Source organism: Hyla sarda, chromosome 5 (assembly GCF_029499605.1).
Source record: "Hyla sarda isolate aHylSar1 chromosome 5, aHylSar1.hap1, whole genome shotgun sequence".
In the NCBI taxonomy this organism is placed as follows: domain Eukaryota; kingdom Metazoa; phylum Chordata; class Amphibia; order Anura; family Hylidae; genus Hyla; species Hyla sarda.
Genome location: NC_079193.1, coordinates 80,495,460 through 80,520,036, shown reverse-complemented (window position 1 = coordinate 80,520,036; position 24,577 = coordinate 80,495,460). Strand labels below are relative to the sequence as shown.

The window sequence follows — 24,577 nt, the reverse complement described above, 5'->3', positions numbered from 1 at the left end:
CACAGCTTCTCTCCCCCCTGCCAAATAATTATCACTACTTGTACTTTGTATTCCTGTGCCCGGGGTGCAAATTTTAACTCTACCTTCGTCCTCCGTTCCCCCGTTGCTAAGGAACCGGCCTCATGGTCCCTCCGCTGTTCTTGCTGCTTCCTGGGGATGGGAACGTCACAGAGCCTTTAGCCTATCACCGGCCGCAGTGATGTCCCGCCTCGGCCGATAATAGGCTGAGCCCACTGTCATGTAAGAAGCCGGCCGGCTCCTCACATGACAATGCGCTCAGCCTATCATCGGCCGAGGTGGGACATCGCTGCGGCCAATGATAGGCTGAAGGCTCTGAGACGTCCCAACGGGGGAACGGAGGGCGAAGGTACGGTAAGTCAAAGTTTGTTTTTTAATATTTGCAGCCCGGGCATTTCCTAGGTCAGTGGTCTTCAACCTGTGGACCTACAGATGTTGCAAAACTACAACTCCCAGCATGCCCGGACAGACAACGGCTGTCCGGGCATGCTGGGAGTTGTAGTTTTGCAACATCTGGAGGTCCGCAGGTTGAAGACCACCGGCCTAGGTCTTATTTTCGGGGTATGGCTTATATTGCAGCCCACCCCGATAATCCGGCTAGGGCTTATTTTCGGGGTAGGGTGTATTTTCGGGGAAACCGGGTAGATTGCTAGATTTTTTTTATTTATTTTTTAAGAGGGCCCAAGCCCATGTTAGTGGTGAATAACTTTTTAGGTACAGTAGGGAACTCTGCCGCTGCATAGCATATGCAGTTCTTCTTTCCTTTTTTGCAAAGATTGTGGGATATTGCTAAAAGATTGGATAACCTGAGGGAGAATTACCTGCATGTAATTCTAAGCACTTTCCATTGTAGTTAGTAGTACCCTCCTATACATATGACATAGTTGCAGCTATCTCCTCCAACTTCCCAATAAACATACATGCACAGATCAGCCATTTTAGTTAGGCTATGTTCACATGGTGGAATATTCCTTACAGAAATTTCACTGCAGCAGAGTCCCATTAATTTCTTTGGGATTCTGCTATTTATGCCGAGGAAATCCCGATTCCGGTGTCCGCTGAAAGAATAGTGTCTAAATGCATTGCTGTCTGCACATTTCTGAGTGGTCCTAGAGCCTGCCAGAACATTCAAATGTGTGGAATTTCTGCCCAAGTGGATGGACATTCTGCACAGAATTTATCATTAGAACATAGCCATAGATGCTGACAGATTGTTATTAGACACACATTAGCATTTATCTCCCAGAGGAGCAGGAGTCTTCAAATCGTACACTGGCAATAGCCTTCAAGTTGCCACCATAAACTATAGATTGTGTTTTCAGCTAGTGTTGGTATGATCCACCAAAAATATTTCCAGGAAACTTTAACAACTTTTATTTCAGCTCATTTCTAGATATAGGAAAGAGGGCATACAGAACAGTCAAAAATCTTGCCCAGAATAAAGATTGATAGAATGCTTTACCCAAACCAAGGAGATTTGAGGTAGGAATGGGAGAAGTGATTCCCTGGGGACTCATAGGCCATTTAGACCCTGCTTTTCAGTGTCTTGATGCTGCTTAACATCAGGCTTTTGTGGGCCATGCAGGACCTTGTGTGACAGCAGTTTGCAGGGCAGCATCCACAAGAACTTTTTTTTATTTTTATTTACCTGTAGGGTGTTCATTTTAGGACATCATCAGTCATCAGACATAACTCCATCCTCCGTCAGATGAAACGGCGTCCTCCCTCAGAGCAATTGCCGTCAGTCGTCAGCCGCAACTCCGTCCTCCGTCATGTGAAACAGCGTCCTCCCTCATGTGAAACAGTGTCCTCCCTCAGACCAATCGCTGTCATCCTTCAGCCACAAATCCCTCATCCAAAAGTCCCTCATCCAAAACGCTGTCATACCTCAGACGATTCTCCCTTAGAACTTCCTGCCGCATAGCAGAGCCGACGCTGCACAGCACTGTATAGCAGAGCCGACATTGAATAGCGTGTACAGCAGAACCCCTACAGCAGAGAGCAGACACTTGACTCGACTCTGCTACATGGCAGGAAGGTTTTCCGTCTGAGGGATGACTGAGTTTTGGATGAGGAGGGAGTGGCGGCTGACGCCTGACTGAGATTGGTCCGAGGCAGGAGGCGGGACGCTGTTTTGCCTGACTGAGGACGGAGGTACGGCTGTCGACTGACAATGTCCTAAAATGGACACCGTATACCTAGGTGGGCTCTTCTGTGGACTCTTCCTGCACCCCCCCCCCCCCCAGGCAAGCTTGAGTGTTTGAGTGTGAGGCTGCTGTTGGGATCTTTTTGGGTGGAACGTGGCTGCATTAGCAGACACTGCTGAGAGCTTCCCTATCTACACTCTTTCCTTAGGAGGAAGACTCTGTAAGGTAACTAGGGATTTTTTGGGGGAAGGGGGGGTGCCGTTTGCCATACTATATATGTTTTAATATGTGTGGAAGTGGAAAAGTTGGGCTGCGACATGACAAGCAATTGTGCTCTACCATTTACCATGTTCTATATTGCAGTATCTTATATAGTACAGATACACTTTCAGGGGGGTACATGCGATATGGGACTTGCTTTACCGCACAGTACAGCAGATATAATAAATGTATTTTACATTGATATACCATATTATGTAAATCTTTAATACTATGTAGTATACCATGAATTGTACAGTGTATGTAACATCTTGCATGTATCCCTCTTGAAGTTCTATATATAACATATAGTCCTCAGTAGGATGGTCTGCATTATAGCGCATGCTAAATGGCAGAGCCCAGTCATGTGCCGTATTGCAGCTCTCCTGTATCACTCTTATATATCATATGAAGTATACTATGCATGTGCTGCTTCCTAGTTACATCCCTGCTTCTTCTCTATAATGCAAGAATAAAAGACATGTACTGGTATCTGATATGATGATATAATGGTGGTAGGTTTGCTTGCTATAAGATAATGATTACCCTGACATATTCTGATGGATTCAGGTGCATACCAAGCCATATTCAAAGTGCCTCTGCAATTTGCTTAAGAAGGATAAAAAGCACTTTTCTATGTCACCTGTGGTGATCTTGAGCATATAATGGCTTTTTTTGCATGAGCTAATAGGAAGAAAATGTTGACTTACAAAAGATGTATTTCCCTTAGATTCTGCCTGAGGCATCTGTTACGAGTTATGCTGTAAATCTGAAGGAGAAGACCTCTTTGGTTTCTGCACTTTATGAAGTCATTCAGGAGCCTCATAGTGAGGTGAGTAACATGGATTATTTGGTAGATAAATCTGTTTTAACCAATGAGGTATATGTTCTAAAACTATAGCATTTTGTAGGTGGAGAAAATATGACAGAAATGATTGTAGTGCTTTATTTATTTTTTAACTGTCAGTTTTATTAAAGGTTTTCAAAATAAATACAAAAAAAAAATCACAATACACAAAGAGTATTCGTAAAGTAGAACTGGCTGTCAAATGGCGTACAATGGAGCAAAACGCAAAGAGTAGTCAGAACACCAGGTAACATCTAGAATCTGCAACTCCTAGTCAGGAGATTAACAAATAAAAACAAAGAAACGAGAGTAGAAAGAAGTCAACAAATAAAGGAGGACTCCAGAAGGGAGCGCAAACTTTTAGGAGGAGAAACAAGAAAACTCAAGACCAACAAAAAAAAAAGACACAACAGCAACAACACACCCAGAAAAACAAAGGGAGGGAGGGAAGGGAAGAAGCACAGGGTACAAGGAGAAAGGGAAAAAGGCTCAAAGAGGCTGACAATCAGTAAAGCGATCCCATGGATCCAAAACAGAGAGAAACAGAGATACAGTATTCATTGAAGCAGTAAGGTACCCAAGGGATCGGATCTCACGTATACGGGCCAAAAGCTCAGTCTCCGTCAGAGGGAGGGTCTGCTTCCAATTTTTTGCAGTCAGCCGCCAAAACAATATGCAGGAAAAGTTTAAACTTTTTTTTGGACAGGACCCTGGAGGATAAGTGCAGAAGGTAGACCAAGGGATCAAGGGGAACTGAGACTCCCAACACTTATGTCAGAAGAACATCCACCATTCTCCAGTATCCCACTATGAGCGGGCAAGACCAAAAGATATGAAACATCGACCCAATCCCCACAACGCCAGCATTGTGGAGGGATGGAAGGGTTCAGCCTGTTAACCTGTTGGGGACGGAGGGCGTTTGGATATGCCCTTGCGTCCCGCTACTTAAGGACTGAGGGCGTACCTGTACGCCCTCCGCATTTCCGCTCGCTGGGCGGTGATCGGACCGGGATGACTGCTGATATCTATCAGCAGGCATACCCGTGGCAATGCCTAGGGGGGTCCTGAGCCCCCTGAAACCTCCCGGCCCCCGAGTCGGTGATCGCCGGTCAATTCAGACCGGGGATTTTGTGGCAATCCGGACCTGATCGCCCAGAAAATAGGAAAGGATAGGAGCGAGGTGGCAGTGTTGCCACCACCTCCTATCCCCTGCCATTGGTCGGTCAGTACGACCACCAATAGCAGTTGGGGGTGGGGGGGGGGGTTAGAGTTAATTTCCCCCACTCTGGCCACCGATCGAAGTCCAGGCAGAGCGGGGGGGGGGGGGGGGTTTACGCGAGGGGAGGGAGCATGGCTGGCTTACCCGGAGCGGCGGCGGCATCCTGGAGCAGCATCGGCGGCAGCAGGAGGAGTTCGGCCGGAAAGTGCGGCGGTGGAGGAGGCTGCAGTGAAGATCGCCGGTAAGTGATCTTCACTGTGGGCTTTTAAAAGTTGCAAAACTACAACTCCCAGCATGCTCAGACAGCCTTTGGCTGTCTGGGCATGCTGGCAGTTGTAGTTTTGCAACATCTGGAGGGCCACAATTTGGAGACCACTGTGTAGTGGTCTCTAAACTGTGGTTCTCCATATGTTGCAAAACTACAACTTTTAGCATGCACTGCATCTGAAGTGGCACAGTTTGGAGATCATTATATGGTGTGTAGTGGTCTCCAAACTGTAGCCCTCCAGATGTTTCAAAACTACAATTCCCAGCATGCCCAGACAGTCAGGGATGCTGGGCGTGTAGTTCTGTAATATCTGGCCCTTCATATGTTGCAGAACTACAACTCCCAGCATGCCATGCCTGGACAGTCTGGGCATGCTTGGAGTTGTAGTCTTGCAACATCTGGAGGGCTACAGTTTGGAGACCACTACTACCAGTCTCCAAACTGTTCTTCCAAATTGTTTCATAACTACAACTCCTACATGCCCAGACTGTCCAGGCATGCTGGGAGTTGTAGTTCTGCAACATCTGAAGGGCCAGATATTGCAGAACTACGCGCCCAGCATCCCTGACTGTCTGGGCATGGTGGGAATTGTGGTTTAGCAACAGCTGTAGGCACACTGATTGGGAAACGCTGAGCTAGAGTCTGTTTCCTAACTCAGTGATTCTAACCCGTGTGCTTCCAGCTGTTGCAAAACTAGAACTCCCTGAATGCACTGACAGACCGTACATTTGTAGTTTTGCAACAGCTGGAGGTACACGTGTTGGAATAACTGAGCGTACTCAGTGGTTCCGGACCAGGGTGCCTACAGCTGTTGCAAAACTACAACTCCCAGCATGTACGGTCTGTCAGTGCATTCTGGGAGTTCTAGTTTTGCCACAGCTGAAGGTTTGGGGCGCCCTCCCTCCCATGTGAATGTACAGGGTACATTTGCACGGGCGGGTTTACAGTGGGTTTGTTTCTACAAGTTTGAGCTGCGGCAAATTTTCCGCCGCAGCTCTAACTTCAAGCGGAAAACTCACTCTGAACCCCCGCCCCTGTGAATGTACCCTAAAAACACTACACTACACTAACACATATTAAAAAGTAAAACACTACATATACACCCCCTAACACGTCTCCACCCCCCCCCCCCCCCCCACAATAAAAATGAAAAACGTCTCATACGGAAGTGTTTCATACGGAGCCTCCAAAGGTTGCAAAACAACAACTCCCAGTATTGCCAGATAGCCATAGACTGTCCTGGCAGGCTGGGAGTCTTGCAATAGCTGGAGGCACCCTGTTTGGGAAACATTGCTGTAGGGTTTTGGTGGAGACAAGCCCCATCCTTGTATCCAGGTCCGCCCCTATTGCAAATTCCTCATTTAGGCCTCAAATATGCATGGCGCTCTCTTACTTCAGACCCCTGTTGTATTTCAAGGCAACAGTTTAGGGCCACATATGGGGTAAATCCGTACTCAGGAGAAAATTGTGTTACAAATTTTGGGGGTATTTTTCTCCTTTTACCCTTTATGAAAAGGTAAAGTTGGCGGCTACACCAGCATGTTAGTGTAAAAAATTTTACATTTTTACACTAACATGCTGGTGTTGCCCCATACTTTTTCTTTTTACAAAAGATAAAAGAAAAAGACCCCAAAATTTCTAACGCAATTTCTTCCGAGTACGGAAATACCCCATATGTGGACATAAAATGCTCTGCGGACGAACTACATGGCTCAGGAGTAGAGAGCGCCATGTACATTTGAGGCATAAATTGGTGATTTGCAAGGAGCGCCATTGAGCCTTTTTGAGAGAGCATTAGGCTGGAATTGAAGGCTATGTGTGTTTACAAAGCCCCCATGGTGCCAGAACGGTGCACCTCCCCCCACATGTGACCCCTTTTTGAAAAGCCCAATGTCGCTCCTTCCCTTCTGAGCTCTCTAGTGCACCCACAGAGAATTTTACAAAAAAATGCAAAAAAATGCTCCCGTCCTTAGAGTTATATTGGGCTCTGTCGCCAAGGGGTTAAGGAGTTCGGGTGTATGGTACCATCCCATGAGCATTTTAAATTGGGTTTCCTTGTAAGCCGTATAAATAGAGGCCCAATCCCAAATCACCCGCCACTGTGGGAAAGTAATACTAGTATTCCAAACCTCCTCCCAGCGGCCCATATAATGGTGCGCAGGGTCAGCGCCATCCAATGGAGAATTAAGAATAGAATAAATAGCAGAAAGGAGTTGTTCAAAGCCCGTGGGCCGAGAAACAACTGCGGACCCCAAAGTAGAGAGCATAAAATGAAGTTTGAGGTAATGGAACCGCTCGGAGGAGGGAAGATCATTCCTGGAGACCAATTGGTGGAAGGGCAGGAGAGCACGGGAGCGGAAATTAACTACATCAGCCCAACAGAAAAGTCCCCTAGAGCCCCAAACCCTCACCATGCCAGAAGTCAGACCAGACGGGAAGTCAGGGTGGTATAAAAAGGAACGCATAGGAGAAGATAGAGACAGTAGTTTTAACTTAACAGAACAGACCCCCAAACATATCTGGAAAAAGCTATCGGACCCAAAAGAGGACCCAAAAAGGGGGAAGACAACAGGGAGTTCAGAGAAGAGAGTTAGGATAGACCGGGGCCAGCCAAAGCTTTTCAAGCTCCATCCAACGAGTGTACGCATGGTACGACGACCAAGCTACTAAGTGGCATAAATGAGCAGCCCGCTAATACTTCGTAACATCCGGTAACGCTAGCCCCCCCTTTTATGACCCGCTATCATAACTGACATAGGCAAACGATGCCTGCTAGTGTCCTAAATAAAGCGAAAAATAGCCAACTGAAATGAGCGAAGGGTGGAGAGGGGGACCCTCACCGGGAGCGTTTCAAAAAAATATATAACAACTTAGGGAGAATCGTCATTTTAACGGCTGCTATACGATCAAAAAACTAGATAAATTTGGACAGCCATCACTCCATAAGACTCAGAAGTTCTTAAAATAAAGAAGGAAAGTGAGAGTAAAGAGTGGCGTAGGAGGGAGTCAAGGTGTTTGAGAGCAGACCATTTAAAGGAAAAATTAGCCCTAAGCTGGGAAGAGAGGGGGAGAGGGAGGTTTGGTGGCATAGTCTTAGATTTAGACAGATTGACCTTATAGCCCGAGATTATCTCATAGGAGTGTAAAATATGGTACAAGGCAGGAATGGAGAGGAGAGGACATGTAAGCAAATCATCAGCAAACAGGCAGATTTTGAAGTCCCTATCATTCAACCTGACCCCAGAGACATCTGGGTTCCCCCGGATCAAAGCAGCCAGTGCCTCAATACAGAGAGCAAAGATCAGGGGGGACAACGGGCATCCCTGTCGAGTCCCATTAGACAGGAGGAAACTCTGGGAAGTCACATGAGGGAGCTTAATAGCGGCAGTCCCCATAAGGCAGTCAGAAAAGGCCCAGTAATTCCAAATTTCTGCGAAGTAGCAAACAAAAACGGCCAGCTGAGCCTATCAAAGGCCTTTCCAATGTCAAGACTTAGGACCAAGGCCTGTTCAGAGCGTCGATTAGGTCTATCAGATCCACTACTGCTTCTCTTTTGAGATGGATCCTAGATTGTAGTTCTTTATTATGTAGAGTTTAAAGAAGTACTCAGGGATAGAAAAATGTGTGATGTCCCAGTACCTGATATAGTCCCATACAGTACTTTAGGCCCTGTCAGGTTGAGTCCCTCTGTGTACTAGGGGCCCTCCTGCAGTGTCTCACCCATAATAATATATCTAAGTGTGTTATGTATTAAGGACCTTTTAGTTAATCACATGATAATGTGTTCACATGTGTTTGTTAGATGCTAAGGAACAGTAAAGACCAGAAGTCCCAGCAAGCTGCGAGGTCCTTCTGTGTTACTGGCCACCTCTCTGGGATCCTGACCTAGCTCTAAAGACTATTTCCATCTGTCTACTTCAGTAAAGTTACCGTTAACCCTTACATGGTCTTGGACTATTATTGCCATTGCCCTGCCTAACATTGGGATAGTGGTGCTACCGTTCGAGTGGTTACCGGAAAAACCAAGCCCTGGCGTCACAAACATTTAGGGATTAATAACGCCTTGCCCCGGGCTACAACATCTGCCCCATCCACTTCACCTTCACACCCCGAGACACCCCGTGGCTTTGCCACAAATGTATCCCCTATCCTAAGGAGGATAGGTGTCAGATCGCAGTGGGGTCCTACGGCTGGGATCCCGAACAATCTCTCGTACAGCGCCCCGGCTCTTCTCCTGAAATGCGGCACGTTAACCAGCACACTCTGCTGTGGCTGACATGTCCCCTCTATCTCTATGGAAGAGCTGCACCTTTCCAGACTGTCGGCACAGTTATGAACGCTGTGTCTCCCCCTCTCCCATAGAGATGAATGGAGGGGGCTTCTTTTGACCTGCTGGGTGCGAAAAGTCATTTCCTGGAACAGAGCTGGGGCCCTATACGGGAGATTGCGGGGGGTCCCTGCAATTGGACCCCCCCCCCACAATCAGTCATTTATCCCCTATCCTGCAGATAGAGGATACTTTTCTTACCGCTGGACATCTTCTTTAATCACTCCCCAACCTTCCCTCCAGCCTTAAGGATCTGGACTGTTAAAATTTAACAGACCCAATGCTTTATCCCATTTTGGAAGTGGCATCAAATGTTTCTGGCAGCATCTTTTACTTGTATATAGTGCTGGGCGGTATACCGGTTCATACCGAATACTGAAATTTTTGTCCTACACAATATGAATTTTTCCCATACCGCAATACCGGCTGGGCCCCTCCCCCTCGGGAATTAATGAATTATTAACCCAGCGCGGCGCTGTCCCCACATCGGGGAACTAATCATATGTGACCCGCGAGCGCTGTTCTGCTTCTCCCCCCAGCCCCACCCCCAATTATCAGCCCAGTGCTGCGCTGTCCCGATCTGGGAACTAATTACATGTCACCCGCAAGTGCTGCCCTCCTCATCCTCCTGTTTGTTGCGGGTCGCCGACGCTGGAGCTCTGTACTTTACGCTGTATCCCTAAGACTGGGCTGCAAAAGATAAACAAAATAAACTTTAACTCACCTTCGGTACCGGCCTTACCTGCTTCCTGATTACGGGAATGTCTGAGAGCCGTCAGCCTATCACCGGCCGCAGCGATGTTCCGCCTTGGCTGGTGATAGGCTGAGCCCACTGTCATGTAAAAAGCCGGCTTCTTACATGACAGTGCGCTCAACCTATCACCGGCCAAGGCGAAGGTGATAGGCTGATGGCTCTCCGATGTTCCCGTCCCCAGGAAGCAGGTGAGGCCGGTACCAGACCAACGGGGGAAGGCGAGTTAAAGTTTATTTTGTTTATCTTTTGCAGCCCGGGCATAGGGATACAGTGTACAATACAGAGTTCCAGCGCTGGCGGCCCGCAACAAACAGGAGGACGAGGAGGGCAGCGCTTGCGGGTGACATGTGATTAGGTCCCCGATGGGGACAGCGCAGCGCTGGGCTGATAATTAATTTGGGGTGGGGGAAGCAGAACAGCGTTTGCGGGTCACATGATTTGGGGGGAATACCGTTATATACCATGGAACCGCCATAAGTTACAAAAATACAGTGATACACATTTTTGATCATACCGCCCAGCTCTACTTGTATATCTGTGACAGTAATCCTGTATGCTCGGCCATTGTATGCATACACGGTTGAGGGAGTCGGGCAAGTTAGCAGTTTGCCAACAGCTGTCCTCCGTGTATGGTCAACCCAGGGTATTATGTAACCACTTAGGTGCAAGAAATACTACTTAGCTGGACACAAATACACATTTGTTATAGTAATTGTCTTTTTTCGACCGTACTAACTATGTAACTATGTAACTATGTAATTGAAACATCTATAGATATATTAGCAGATTTTGAAATTGCATAAACATAAGCTAAACCTTTACCAAAGATCAAATGGGAAAATGTGTTTCTTGACACTTCTGAATTGACTGTACATGTATTATGATGTATCTAATGGTAATAAGGAAAATAAAGCATTCTAATGGGAAGCGATCATTAAAATGTAATAAGCTCTCACATTATATGACAAGTTATCACGGTACACACCGTGCACTTATGTGTGGATAGCTTTATAACACAGCATAATTATGCAGCTTAGGCAAAGGGACTTGTATCTGAAATAGAACTTATAGGAGTATAAATGTAGCTGTTCTACAATGAGAAAATGTTTCAAATACCCCATTTTTAAAATGAGTTGATAAAAAGGGCTGCCAGAGAGAGCGGCTTCAAAGAGTGTCTCGCACGTATGTGAAATACATGGACACAGCTTGATGATATCGATGATACATAGTTACATAGTTAGTATGGTTGAAAAAAGACATACGTCCATCAAGTCCAACCAGTGGATTGAAGGGAAGGATGTAAGGGGATAAGGGAAAGGGATGTAGTTTTATAATTCTGCATAAGCATTAATGTTATTTTGTTCCAGGAATGTATCTAACCCTGTTTTAAAGCTGTTAATTGTTCCTGCTGTGACCAGTTCCTGAGGTAGACCGTTCCATAAATTCACAGTCCTCACGGTAAAGAAGGCGTGCCGCCCCTTTAGACTAAACCTTTTCTTCTCCAGACGGAGGGAGTGCCCCCTCGTCCTTTGGGGGGGGTTTAACCTGGAACAGTTTTTCTCCATATTTTTTGTATGGGCCATTTATATACTTATATACGTTTATCATATCCCCCCTTAAACGTCTCTTCTCAAGACTAAACAATTGTAACTCCTTTAATCCCTCCTCATAGCTAAGATGTTCCATGCCCCATATTAGTTTAGTCGCGCGTCTCTGCACCCTTTCCAACTCCGCAGTGTCCCTTTTATGAACAGGCGACCAAAACTGAACAGCATATTCCAGGTGAGGCCGTACCAATGCTTTATAAAGGGGGAGTATTATGTCCCTGTCCCTTGAGTCCATGCCTCTTTTGATACATGACAATATCCTGCCGGCTTTGAAAGCAGCAGCCTGACATTGCATGCTATTCTGTAGTCTGTGATCTACAAGTACACCCAGATCCTTCTCTACCAGTGACTCTGACAGTTTAATCCCCCTAAGACATACGACGCATGCATGTTATTAGTACCCAGATGCATAACTTTACATTTATCCACATTGAACCTCATTTGCCAAGTGGATGCCCAGACACTTAGTCTATCCAAGTCATCTTGCAACCTATACACATCCTCTATAGACTGTACCGTGCTACAAAGCTTTGTGTCATCTGCAAAGATAGAAACAGAGCTGTTAATACCATCCTCTTTATCATTGATAAATAAATTAAACAGCAGCGGGCCCAGATACGAATTGCACTTGCTGGCTGGTTCTGCTATACATCAGATTAACTGCTGGAAGCCTGAGCAGCTGAACAACCTTTTGAATAGGGTTGAAAAAAGGGGAAATAATTAATTTCAATAAGATCTAACAAATTTGTCAACTCTGGTAATAGGTTTCTGAAAATTCTTGCAAACAATATGACCACCATTGGGCTGGCTTTAAATGTATTTCTTAGGGGGTGTGCCAAAAGCAGTGTTTCAGCAGATTTGCCAGAAATGCATTGCCCTCTATGGAGACGGCAATGCAGTCCGCGCAGTCCTCGTGCTGACTACGTGTTGGCACTGGCCGCCCTGGGAATCTCCGATCAAATACTGTCTGTAGATTCCGTTGTGTTGAAATTAGAATGAGAGGGATTTCTTTTTAGGTTAATATTTATAAATTAGCAGATTCTTATTTTGTAGTTTAAGCCCTCTATGGAGCCCGAACTGCAGGCAGCATGAAATCCCAACAGGCTTTTTTGTTAAAAACGGCAGATACTGCAGCATTTTAGGAGGAACCTAGTTTAAAACAGAGCTGTGGCCCCAGATGAAGAGTCTAGGAGGTGGTCTATGATTTCTCTATGCCTGCCACAGTTTGATCAATATGGCTTTATCGAACATATTTGTTAGTAACACGGCAGCCTGGTATTTTACATTTCCTGTGATCTAGATGGCATAAATATCCTCCCAGACTCCTTATAAGCCACTGTTGTCTTATTTGCGTTAAAGAAACCTGTAAACACTTTCATGCTGCCAGTCATTGGGGCAGTCCCTGATGACTTATTCCCACCTTTAAAGCCTTGATTGATAGATCTCTTCTTATACACAAGCAGGGAAAGGGCTTTCAATCAAGGCTGATGCGGTTGGGATGAGCTGCCAGGCATTGTCCCTATTGACTCGTTGTTTGGGCAACATAGAAGTGATGACATGTTCCCTTTTAAAGTATTACTATCGTAACCATGATACATTATTAGATCTTTCTTGCATTTGTGTTAATTTTATCATTATTTATGTTTGAAACTTAACTCCTATATATTGGGATCCTGAATTACATTCTTCATCTCATTTTGTGCCAGTTCTATTGTGCTGTACCCCTACTGCATCTGAGTTCCATTGTTGCCTTTTGCTTCAATTTTTTATTACTTTTTTATTTTGTAAGCATTTAAAACTTATGAAAAAGGAAACCGGACAAAAGTTTTGATCGGCAAACAGGACGAAAATTTTGATCAGTCTGGCTGCTGAGACCCATGTGATCGCAAGAGCGATTGTTAGACGCACTCAGCTAGGTGCTTCTTTCCCTGTCTCTTCCATTTCTGCAGGAGATGGATTATGTAGAAAGCTTATGGAGCCCCTCTTCTGCAGTGATGGGAAAAACTGGTTGAGAAGAGCTTAGTGGAGTACCTGTTTTGCTCGCTCTAGTAATAGAGTATCTAGTTCCTTAACACCAAGTCCCTGACTGATCAGTACTTTTGATATGTCTCCCGAATGTCTGTTATTTTTATTTATTTTTTATCACATTGACACTATATTGGCCTAAATAAAAATCACTGTAAGTGAAATGTAAGTGAAGCTTTTTCCCAACGTTCCTTATCAGTAAGTGACACAAAAACTATATTCTTTGAGGAAGAAAAAAAACAGCTTTTCACACAATACACACTATCCTTAAACCATCACACCTCCCATGTAAATTAACAGTTCGTTCAAGTGTTCCTTATCCATTTAGCCGGTTAATTTACTTATTCTCTAATGGCCCTGTTGTTGTGTGACTTATACTGTGCTGATGCAGACCACATCAGTCATGCCTCCTTTTTATAGGGCCTAATATGGGGAGCAGAGGCTTCATGCCAATACATGTATGAGTGTGCTGAGTTCTATGTGGTTGAATGATCAACCCCATGAAGCCGTGAAGTTTAATGCTGTGATGGAGGCAGAGAAATAAAGACTAGCTGTGGTGATTCATAAAATGTAAATTTTTTTGAAAGAAGTGTAGGTGGAAGAGGTACTTCAAATGTCTGCCGCAGCTTAGCAACCTACCCGACCAGCTCTGATTGAGAAGTGTTTATGGTGAAATGCCTACTTTTCCTGTAATACATTTCATTTTAGCACATTTTTCTTATATTAAGAATGGCAATGATACTGCTATTTAATGTTTAATACTTCAATACTTAACACTGCAAATAATAATGCTTTGCGTCATTGTCACTAACTTGCATAGAATGATGTGGAACATCACAGCAGGTCTATGTAACTTCCGGTACAGTGGTTCCCAACCTTGCTATCCTAGGAAATTAATAAATAAAAAAATGTATTCCCGGAAAACCCCTATTCCCAATCCTCAAATAAACTTGATGTATCATTTGATAATTCTTGCCTATTGTTTAAAGAAAAAAAAATGCTAACACCAATAAAGTTTAAGATTTTAGAAACTGTGGCTCAACTGTACTACTATCATAGTATACAAATAAATAGTATAGTTTCTTATCTTTGCACAGCACCGTTTGATCTATTATGTCTTCTGCAACTTCTCATTACTTCTGTACTGAAAAAAAGGCTGGGTTCAGATGTTAAATCTGCAAATTGCCCGAAATTGTACTGTCATGTTCTCAGATTGGCCAGCTACAAGCTTTCTTAGATACAAGGTTCTTAGATAGTAGTATTAGTCCTTGTTTACACTGACTTTTATTGTCATGGATTCCATGTAGCTTTTGACCTTGATTTCACAATGAAATTTGCATGAAATCCACATCATATTGATTATAGTGGGAATTTTTTAATGCATTTAGAATTGACCTGTAACTTCTTGACATGGTTTGTTGCCATGTGGAATTTTGATGTGTATTATCTTGGCAAAACACTCTCTAAAATTAAACTTTTTAAATTCTTTGTAAAGAATTTACCCCAATGTTGCTTACATCTCCTTGAACATCCCCACACTTAAAAGCGTTTCTTGCATTCCCAGATTAATCAGACTTTTTTAAGCGCCTTTTGTAATCCTTGTAGACTTTGATTTAAGTATTACACAGGCGTACCTGTCATATTCATCTTCTCTGTATTATTTGGTTACAAATTTAGATTCGCACTGTGCTTTTCAGATCTACATATTCAACTCCTTCTGAAATTACTTTCTTTCTCTTTTCAGTTTTTAGAACCTGTCTGTCACCAGCTGTTTGAGTTCTATCGAAGCAAAGAGAAGAACCTAAGGACATTTACGCTTCAGTTCCTTCCAGAACTAGTATGGTGTTATCTGTCTATGTCTGCCAGCAGGGACCTACAAAGCAGTGGATGCATTGAGGCACTTCTTCTAAGTATCTACAATTTGGTAAGTGTCTGTTAATTCACAAATTTCCATTCTTATGATCTATTCACATGTACAGTATCCTGCGCATATTTCATGCAGAGTTTACAGCTGTGTTCAGTCATGAAGTTTACAACATAAAAATCTGCACCTTGAAATCCTACCAATCAAGTATGCGAAGGATACTGTACATGTGAATACACCCTTGAGGGGTTCCAAAGCAGAAAAGTCAAATGTATCAACCGATGGAGGTCTGGATATGAAGTCACATTCAAAATCAAAGTGGAAAACCACACTACAGGCTGATCCAACTTTGATGTAATGTCCTTAAAACAAGTCAAAATGAGGCTCAGTAGAGTGTGTGGCCTCCATGTGCCCGTATGACCTCCCTACAACACCTGGGCATGCTCCTGATGAGGTGGCGGACGGTCTCCTGAGGGATGTCCTCCCAGACCTGGACTAAAGCATCCGCCAACTCCTGGACAGTCTGTGGTGCAACGTGGCGTTGGTGGATGGAGCGAGACATGATGTCCCAGATATGCTCAATCTGATTTAGGTCTGGGGAACGGGCGGGCCAGTCCATAGCATTAATGCCTTCCTCTTAGAGGAACTGCTGACACTCCAGCCACATGAGGTCTAGCATTGTCTTTCATTAGGAGGAATCCAGGGCCAACCGCACCAGCATATAGTCTCACAAGGGGTCGGAGGATCTCATCTCGGTACCTAATGGCAGTAAGGCTACCGCTGGCAAGCACATGGAGGGCTGTGTGGCCCCCCCAAAGAAATGCCACCCCACACCATTACTGACCCACCGCCAAATCGGTCATGCTGGAGGATGTTGCAGGCAGCAGAACGTTCTCCACGGCATCTCCAGACTCTGTCACATCGGTCAAATGTGCTCATTATGAACCTGCTTTCATCTGTGAAGAGCACAGGGCGACAGTGGCAAATTTGCCAATCTTGGTGTTCTCTGGCAAATACCAAACGTCCTGCACCGTATTGGGTTGTAAGCGTAACCCCCACCTGTGGATGTCGGCCCTCATGGAGTCTGTTTCTGACCATTTGAGTGGACACATGCATATTTTTGGCCTGCTGGAGGTCATTTTGCAGGGCTCTGGCAGTGCTCCTCCTGCTCCTCCTTGCACAAAGGCGGAGGTAGCGGTCCTGCTGCTGGGTTGTTGCCCTCCTATAGCCTCCTCCACATCTCCTGATATACTGGCCTGTCTCCTGGTAGCGCCTCCATTCTCTGGACACTATGCTGACAGACACAGCAAACCTTCTTGCCACAGCTCACATTGATGTGCCATCCTGGATGAGCTGCACTACCTGAGCCACTTTTTTGTGTTGTAGACTCCATCTCATGCTACCACTAGAGTGAAAGCACCCCCAGCATTCAAAAGTGACCAAAACATCAGCCAGGAAGCATAGGAACTGAGAAGTGGTCTGTGGTCACCACCTGCAGAACCACTCCTTTATTGGGGGTATCTTGCTAATTGCCTATATTTTCCACCTGTTACCTGTTCCATTTGCACAACAGCATGTGAAATTGATTGTCAATCAGTGTTGCTTCCTGAGTGGACAGTGTGATTTCACAGAAGTGTGATTGGCTTGGAGTTACACTGTGTTGTTTAAGTGTTCCTTTTATTTTTTTGAGCAGTGTAGATAACGTTAGCTCCTAAGTTTGTTGAGAGAATCTCTGCCTAGGCCTTTAATGCAGAGTACATTGTCACTGCAGTTAACAATGAGAACATTTTATCTAGAAGCTTTACTATTTTAAGAGGCAGTTTTAAAGTAGGGGAAGAAAACTCCCAATGATAAGTTTTCTTCACTGAATAGTCACAGTGGTTCTATGAAGAGTTAACAAAGCTTCATTAAAATGAGAGCAATAGAAGGGCCGGGAGTAAACTGCTTTACTTGAAATGTCTTTTATGTAAGTAAATGTGACAATACTCATGTCCTTCCTTGGAGGACATTTATTCCATTTCTGTTGCCTAGGGGTGATGTCCCTACGTTTCACTGAAGATGTGATGTCTACCACAGAGAGCAGCTTAGAGATGCAAAGCATGCTGGACATAGTATGAGAAGGTGCCTACCGACTTAATTTACTCTTTGTCTATACCAGCAGCTTTCCACCGATAAGTGAAGTGAAATTTTACATACAGCTTATCAGGAATAATGTAAAGCAGAGTTGTGTGTGGACTGCAGTTAAAGTTCATACATGGAAGCAGGAAATGTATTAAATAATTTGTATTAGTTTATTTACCCTAAAGCAGACCTGTCAATGACTGCTGATCGCTACATACCCGAACAGCATGACAGGGGTCCCTGAGAGAAACAACCACCTTCACTGTGATGGATTTAAAGTGTAACTGCTGGGGGGGGGGGGGGGCGGCATTGGAAAAAAAAAACATACTTGCCTAGCCCTGGTTCCCCAAAGCTTCCATTTGTCTCTGTTTAGTCCCCGCTTCGAAGATGAGTGCTCAGTGCAGGACCTGCCGGCTTAGCCAATCGCTGACCATATCAGTGTTCCATCTTGGCCATTGATTGGCTGAGCACGCAGGCCCTGTGTCGCGATCACACCCTATCGGTCCAGCAAAAGACGCTAGAGAGAGTGTGATGGTGCAAGGATTGAAGCCACCTGACCTCTGGGTATCCACTACTAGTCCCAGCAAGTCACCACATTAACCCTTTGATAAACGTGTTTCACCAGAGCTTCCTTCAGAAAGTTGAGCTCCTATATTTAGAGATCAAAGACCAGAGCTGATTAATTAAACATTTAATCTGATAAAAGGTATCACAGTGCTATGCATAAAATAAACAAATGACATACAGTTACAAAAATATAAGCAGTCCTTGTGAGTGGGTCTCCAGCTGTTCTTAGGATGGTCTTGTCAGCTTATGCCATAGGCTTGACCCCGGGTTTGACCAGCGTCTCAGTCTTATATTGGCATTTTAGGAGGGAAAAAGCTCCATTCCCCCCCCCCTCCCCTCTGATCCCACCAGGTGGGGGACATCTCTCTTCTTTTGACTTCAAAAGGAGTATAACCCAGGAAGACGGACACCCAATAAAACTGGAACACACAAAACAAAGACACAGTCTGAACGAACCCTCATCCATGCCTTAGATTATACAAATACAATTATAACACATGTATGGTTCCATAATCAGGACTTGGGCCTGACATCCTGCTTCAAGCACTGATCTTGAAAGCAGAAAAAGAGGGGAAGATCAATGGACGAACCGAAGCAAACATAATCTTCAGGGAACCTGGACTAGGTTAGTATGGCTTATTTTTCTCACTGGATTTTGCCTTGCTAATGCTGCATTAATAAGTTGGAGCAATAAGAAAAATGGCTTTTCCTCCTTGTTTTTGTGTCATCAGTTCAATTTCAGGAATTGCAGTTTACATCTCCATCGCTTTCGTGCCTTTGTCCTTCCTAGAAATATGTTGGCACATCTGACTTCTGTGTCCCTCGAGGGTCTCTGCTCACATTAGAAATGCTAATAATCACGCTTTCAAGCTAGGGAGCGTGATTTGTGGCTTAATATACAGGGTGTTCTCTATTAGCAGCTGCGGACATATAGACTCCCAGCTGAGCATGAGAATCCAGCCGAATCTTCTCGTACATTGTTTTTATCATAGTAGAACTGCACCTGCTAGCAGAACACCAGTAAATGCAAACTGTTGTTGTGTATTAGGAGTATAATACATAAAGAATACCAGCAGTTACATAGTGATAACAATTATGAAACAGTCCCCTGGTAATTTTTCATATATAAAAATAAAAAAAAATGTGTCTGTGTACATAAAACGTGCTGCTGTCCTTAACTTTTCTTTAAAACCCATGGGTGACTCGGGACCCCCACTCAAGTGAGCAATGAAGGTTACAAAGATCAAAAATGATTTACTTTAAAGGAAATCTCTTATCAATGTCACCCGCCCTAACCTGTTGGTACCCGCTGGTTGTGCGGGTGACACTGATGATACTTACCTATGCTCGATCAGTCACTCCATTTGCCCGTTAACTTTCTTATTCGGGCGGCAGGCTCGCAACCGGTAAAGTGGGAGGAAGCTGCAGCGGTGACATCAGCATGCTTCTGGAGTGCCACCAATGCACCAACCCTAATAAGGAAGATAACCAGCTGACAGATGGAGGGATTGGGGATAGCTAAGTATCATTAATATCAGTGTCACCCACATTACCAGCCTGTACCATTAGTGCGGGTAACACTGATAAGAGATTGGTCCCTTTTAAGTGTGGGAACAACCCTTTTGACTTCCAGTATTTTTGACAAGAAGAATAGGGCAACATGATGAGGCATCTGGGGAATGCATGTTAAATTTCTCTTTTCTATCCCAGCACAGATTATCTTTAAATGTAATTACCTTACTGCTGGGGTGACACACTGTAACAAACCTCTTCCTTATGTAATTACCCTCCTATTGGGGTGATACGGAGGAGCAGAGCTCTCCATACACAACACAATAGCAGTGATTGTACAGGAAACATGTGACCTCCACTCCAGCTCAGCCCCACCTCCTCCACACCATCACCAACTGTCCTTCAGCCACAATTCATAGCTGAGCTCCGCCTCCAACATGTTACTCTTCACTCGATGGTGACATCATCACAGGTCCTACACCTCCAGCTTCTAGCAGGCTGGGTTGTGAGAAGAAGCGCTCCTTTCCACTCATGTTTTAAGGAAGGGTAAGCATAATTCAAGAGCTGGTCCTGCAGGACTACTATAACGGAAACAGCGTTCCTGCTCTGAACAAAGTGCAGGAATGCCGTTCCCATGCATACCTGAAGGACTGGACCTCTGATCTGTTGGAATATTCCCAAGGCAGTGGTTTTTAACCTATGGTTACTGGTTGAAGAGCACCGACCTAGGGTATTCCATAACAAGTACCGTATTATCACAGAATATGTTTAGGGTTATGTCAGGCCTCTTTGTTTAGACCCCAGTGATTATACAATCAGTATTTGGCCAGAACATCCAGCCTTTGTCACAGTCCAGTGGCCACAAGTCATAGCAGCTGTGCCCATGTGATCTCAGCTTTATTTTGTTTCGCTTTTGACATTATTTGCACTCAGATGAAGGATATGCTTATTAGAAAATATGAACCATAAAGTGTTAGATTTCGGAAATATGAACTAATAAAGTGTCAGAGATTTAGGAAATATGAACCGAAAAGATCCTTATGTTGATCTAAGTCTCTTACAACCCAATAATTTTCTTACATTTGAAGTTGTATTTTGTTCTTTCATTTGTGCTTTTTTTTTTTTTTTTCTTTTATCTTGGAGAAGAATGAATTAAATCTTAAACAAAAGCATAAAAGGTTAAATGGGCACTGTCAGATAAAAAAAAATTATATATTGCACATCTTGGCAAAACATTAATCTTTCTAATAAACTTCATTAGAAATTTTTGTTTCCTTTTTATAGAAAACATGGCTTTGTCCAGACTGAAGCACAGACATGGACAGAGTCCAGTAAGTGAGGGTGGACTGCCACTCTTCTGTACTCTCTCCTGTCTGATAGTACTCCTCTGTGCTCTCTCCTGTCTGATAGGACTCCTCTGTGCTCTCTCCTGTCTGATAGCACTCCTCTGTGCTCTCTCCTGTCTGATAGGACTCCTCTGTGCTCTCTCCTGTCTGATAGGACTCCTCTGTGATCTCTCCTGTCTGATAGCACTCCTCTGTGCTCTCTCCTGTCTGATAGCACTCCTCTGTGCTCTCTCCTGTCTGATAGCACTTCTCTGTGCTCTCTCCTGTCTGATAGCACTTCTCTGTGCTCTCTCCTGTCTGATAGCACTCATCTGTGCTCTCTCCTGTCTGATAGCACTCCTCTGTGCTCTCTCCTGTCTGATAGGACTCCTCTGTGATCTCTCCTGTCTGATAGCACTCCTCTGTGCTCTCTCCTGTCTGATAGCACTCCTCTGTGCTCTCTCCTGTCTGATAGTACTCCTCTGTGCTCTCTCCTGTCTGATAGGACTCCTCTGTGCTCTCTCCTGTCTGATAGCACTCCTCTGTGCTCTCTCCTGTCTGATAGCACTCCTCTGTGCTCTCTCCTGTCTGATAGCACTCCTCTGTGCTCTCTCCTGTCTGATAGGACTCCTCTGTGATCTCTCCTGTCTGATAGGACTACTCTGTGCTCTCTCCTGTCTGATAGGTCTCCTCTGTGCTCTCTCCTGTCTGATAGGTCTCCTCTGTGCTCTCTCCTGTCTGATGGACTCCTCTATGCTCTCTCCTGTCTTATAGTACTCCTTTTGTGCTCTCTTCTGTCCTATCAGACGCAGAGGAGTTCTAGCCGGCCCTCACTTACTGGACTTTGTCCATGCCTGTGCTTCAGCTTAGAAAAAGCCATGATTTTATAAGCCATAATTTCTATAAAAAAGTATATTAGAAAAAAGGAGACCTCTTGAATCACTTAGTCTGTTTATATTTAGTTATATTTTAACTTGATCCCAATTTTATCAAATAAAACTAAACCTCCTTTGTTAATCACACTACTCAGTTCAGTGTTGTAAAACAAGAAAGGAGAAATGTGATGTAATTGACCCGCTAAATAAAAGCTCCTTGTTAGGATGCAGATTGAAGCTGTAATGAAGGTAATTATGGAGGCCATTGTTGGGATATGTACTGGAAGGAGTTATTGTGGGGGAGGTGTAGGATTAGCGGGTTGATAAGTACGTGTTAATGTGAATCATTGGGGTTCCCTGCAGAGCTATATTTAATGTCTTCACTTTAGTGTTGTCACCAAAAATATAGCCTGTACTTAGAGGGAAGCTTCTAGGTGGGGCTGTTACCATTACTCACGCCATTCATAATGGAGCCATTACAGCTTTGCAAGATCTGTTTTCTGACTGCACACTTGATTTTTACTCCATATTGTCAGCCTCAAGACAGTTTTTCATGCTAAAAGCAGCTTAAAATTTTACGATTTTTTTTGCCATATGGTCTCTCTCCCTTTTTTTTATTTTTTAAGTACCGTAGTTATTTTGCACATATTGAAACATTTCAGACATTTTCCTCTTTTGTTTAAAAAAATAAAAATAAAAAGCCTCTCTTTGGGAAAATGGCACAAAAAAAAACACAATTGTTCAAAACAAATTACCATTTTTGATCCATTAACAGCTGAAAAAAGGATCGTGCACTTACCGCCATAAAATGTAACTTCCAGTTGTTTTTTTTGTTTCCCCCTTGCATTCGCATGAAGTGAAAACTCTGGTACTTCTTGAGCCGTAAAACAGCCCAAAATGCTGTGGCCTGGATTGACTATTCCAGTCCTGACAGTTTAATGTCTGCTTTTGCAACATCATTTTGGGGTATGCTTACAAGCACAAAAATTTTAGCAAATTAGGACGTATTAATAGAAGAATCCCAAACAACCCCACAAATTTAGCTTTTTTTTTTACTCAAAGTGGGCATGTCCAAGACCCTACAGATATAATATAGACCCCTGCACACAAATGCTTCCCCCCCCCCCACAAACACACACACACATTTTAGTGGTCCGAAATATCTAACCTAATTGTGTCAGTAAGGACAATTACTATGAGGTTTTTTGGTATTATAATTTTTCTGTTCATGATTTTTATTGTCATGCCACAATTTTCCTGAGACATGCGCCAAATTAGTAATTTTAGTGGAAAAAACACAGTTGGATAAAAATCCATACAACAAGAAAAAAACTTAAAAAAATAGTGCATCTGGGCCTGTTCTGATGGCCCCTTTTTTTTATTTTTTTTTTGTGGGAAAACCCAAAAATAACACTTTATTGGCAACTTCCAGTTCTGGAATTTTTTGCATGGCAGGCCTTTGCATAAAACACGCTTCAGATTTTGCAGTAGATCTGTTGTGAATCTGCCAAGAAGATCTGTAACAAATACATAATAAATACAGGTTTTAAATAGCCTTGAAGTGAATCTGTGCAAGATAAGATCACTTATATGACTGACGTTATCTTGATGTGTTGTGTAACATTTTATTTTAAAGGTCTGTTATCTGTCTTAGCATAACACGTTAAAACTTGATGAGGTCAGAATAACTATATTGCCAATATAACTTTTACTGCCTTCAGATTATCTTTGCGTAGACTATTATAACTTAGTCTCAAAACAGTTATAACCTTAAACCGTTCTACTGTTGTAAGTTCTACCTAACTGATTGATTAGGGCCTAATGGCCTGTTGGTCTCTATACAATATGTCTCCATAGGGCGGCCCTGTTGAGTAATTTTCCATGGCCCCCTGTTTGCCCTAGCCCCGGTCTACCACAGATTGTCCAGTTGCTCTGTTTTTGTTATAATTCATGATGCTGTAGATTGTTCTTATACTCATTCTTGTGTTTTTGTTTTTTTTGTTTTTTTTGTAGCTGTGTATTTTTGGGAAGCTTTAAATAAACATAGATTTAGGAAAGAATACCAAAGTTGGAATTATATCACCCCTTCTGTTTCTATGCAAAACGTAATGCAAATTTTTTTTTTCTTTAAATGGGACAAAGTTGTTGTTGTTTGTTATTAGCCAAGCATTTTAACCACTGAAATACTGTGCAGAATTTATTTTCCCATTTATTTTCAGTAGACTGCTTGTTTAGCCTCCAGTAGAATGAGATCCTGCTGTAGTTTTTTCTGCTCACCGAGGTGACCGGTAACACCACTGTGCAGGAAAAACCACAAGACTGGTTGGTGTCCCAGACGTATGCCCCCATTCACACCCCCAATCACTTGATAAACCAAGAATATCTCCTTTAATACGTGATTTTTGATGTATGTGATTTGTAGAGAGTTAGTGGATCAGACTAAGCATGGGTTGCTCACTGTACCAATTTAGGCTGGCTGTGATGTGTATTTGTCAAGAAAACCTCCACCATATACTTATTCATTATTAGAAGTAGAGCAGGAAAAAACCCTCAGGTATGGCGCTGCAGACTCTTGTAGATAGAGCCATACCTGAGGGTTTTTTCCTGCTCTATTTCTAATATTGACTCCCAGGACGACTTGTTTCCTCCTGCAACCCATCGGCATAGCAGCGACTCGCACTACAGTACCCAGATTATATCGTGGGTGATATGCTTTTTTGCATAGATCTCAAGGTGAGCGGCCATCTATAAGCCCCGTGGGGTTGCCCCCCCACCCACCACCCGATCTATTGAGGGTAAATACACGAGGCGCCGTCCGTCGGTCCTTTCTTTTCTTTTATATA

General features: G+C 43.8%; 1 protein-coding gene across 9 annotated transcripts in view; it reads left to right on the top strand.

Moving 5' to 3' along the window:
• The window catches only part of HYCC1 (hyccin PI4KA lipid kinase complex subunit 1), a 369,003-nt gene that overhangs the window by 269,532 nt on the left and 74,894 nt on the right, over positions 1-24,577 (top strand). For all 9 annotated transcript variants that reach the window (XM_056519772.1, XM_056519767.1, XM_056519768.1 and 6 more), the window contains 2 exons: positions 3,154-3,255; positions 15,215-15,394. In XM_056519772.1, coding sequence (XP_056375747.1) covers positions 3,154-3,255; positions 15,215-15,394 — 282 coding nt within the window. The remainder of the gene's footprint in view (positions 1-3,153; positions 3,256-15,214; positions 15,395-24,577) is intronic.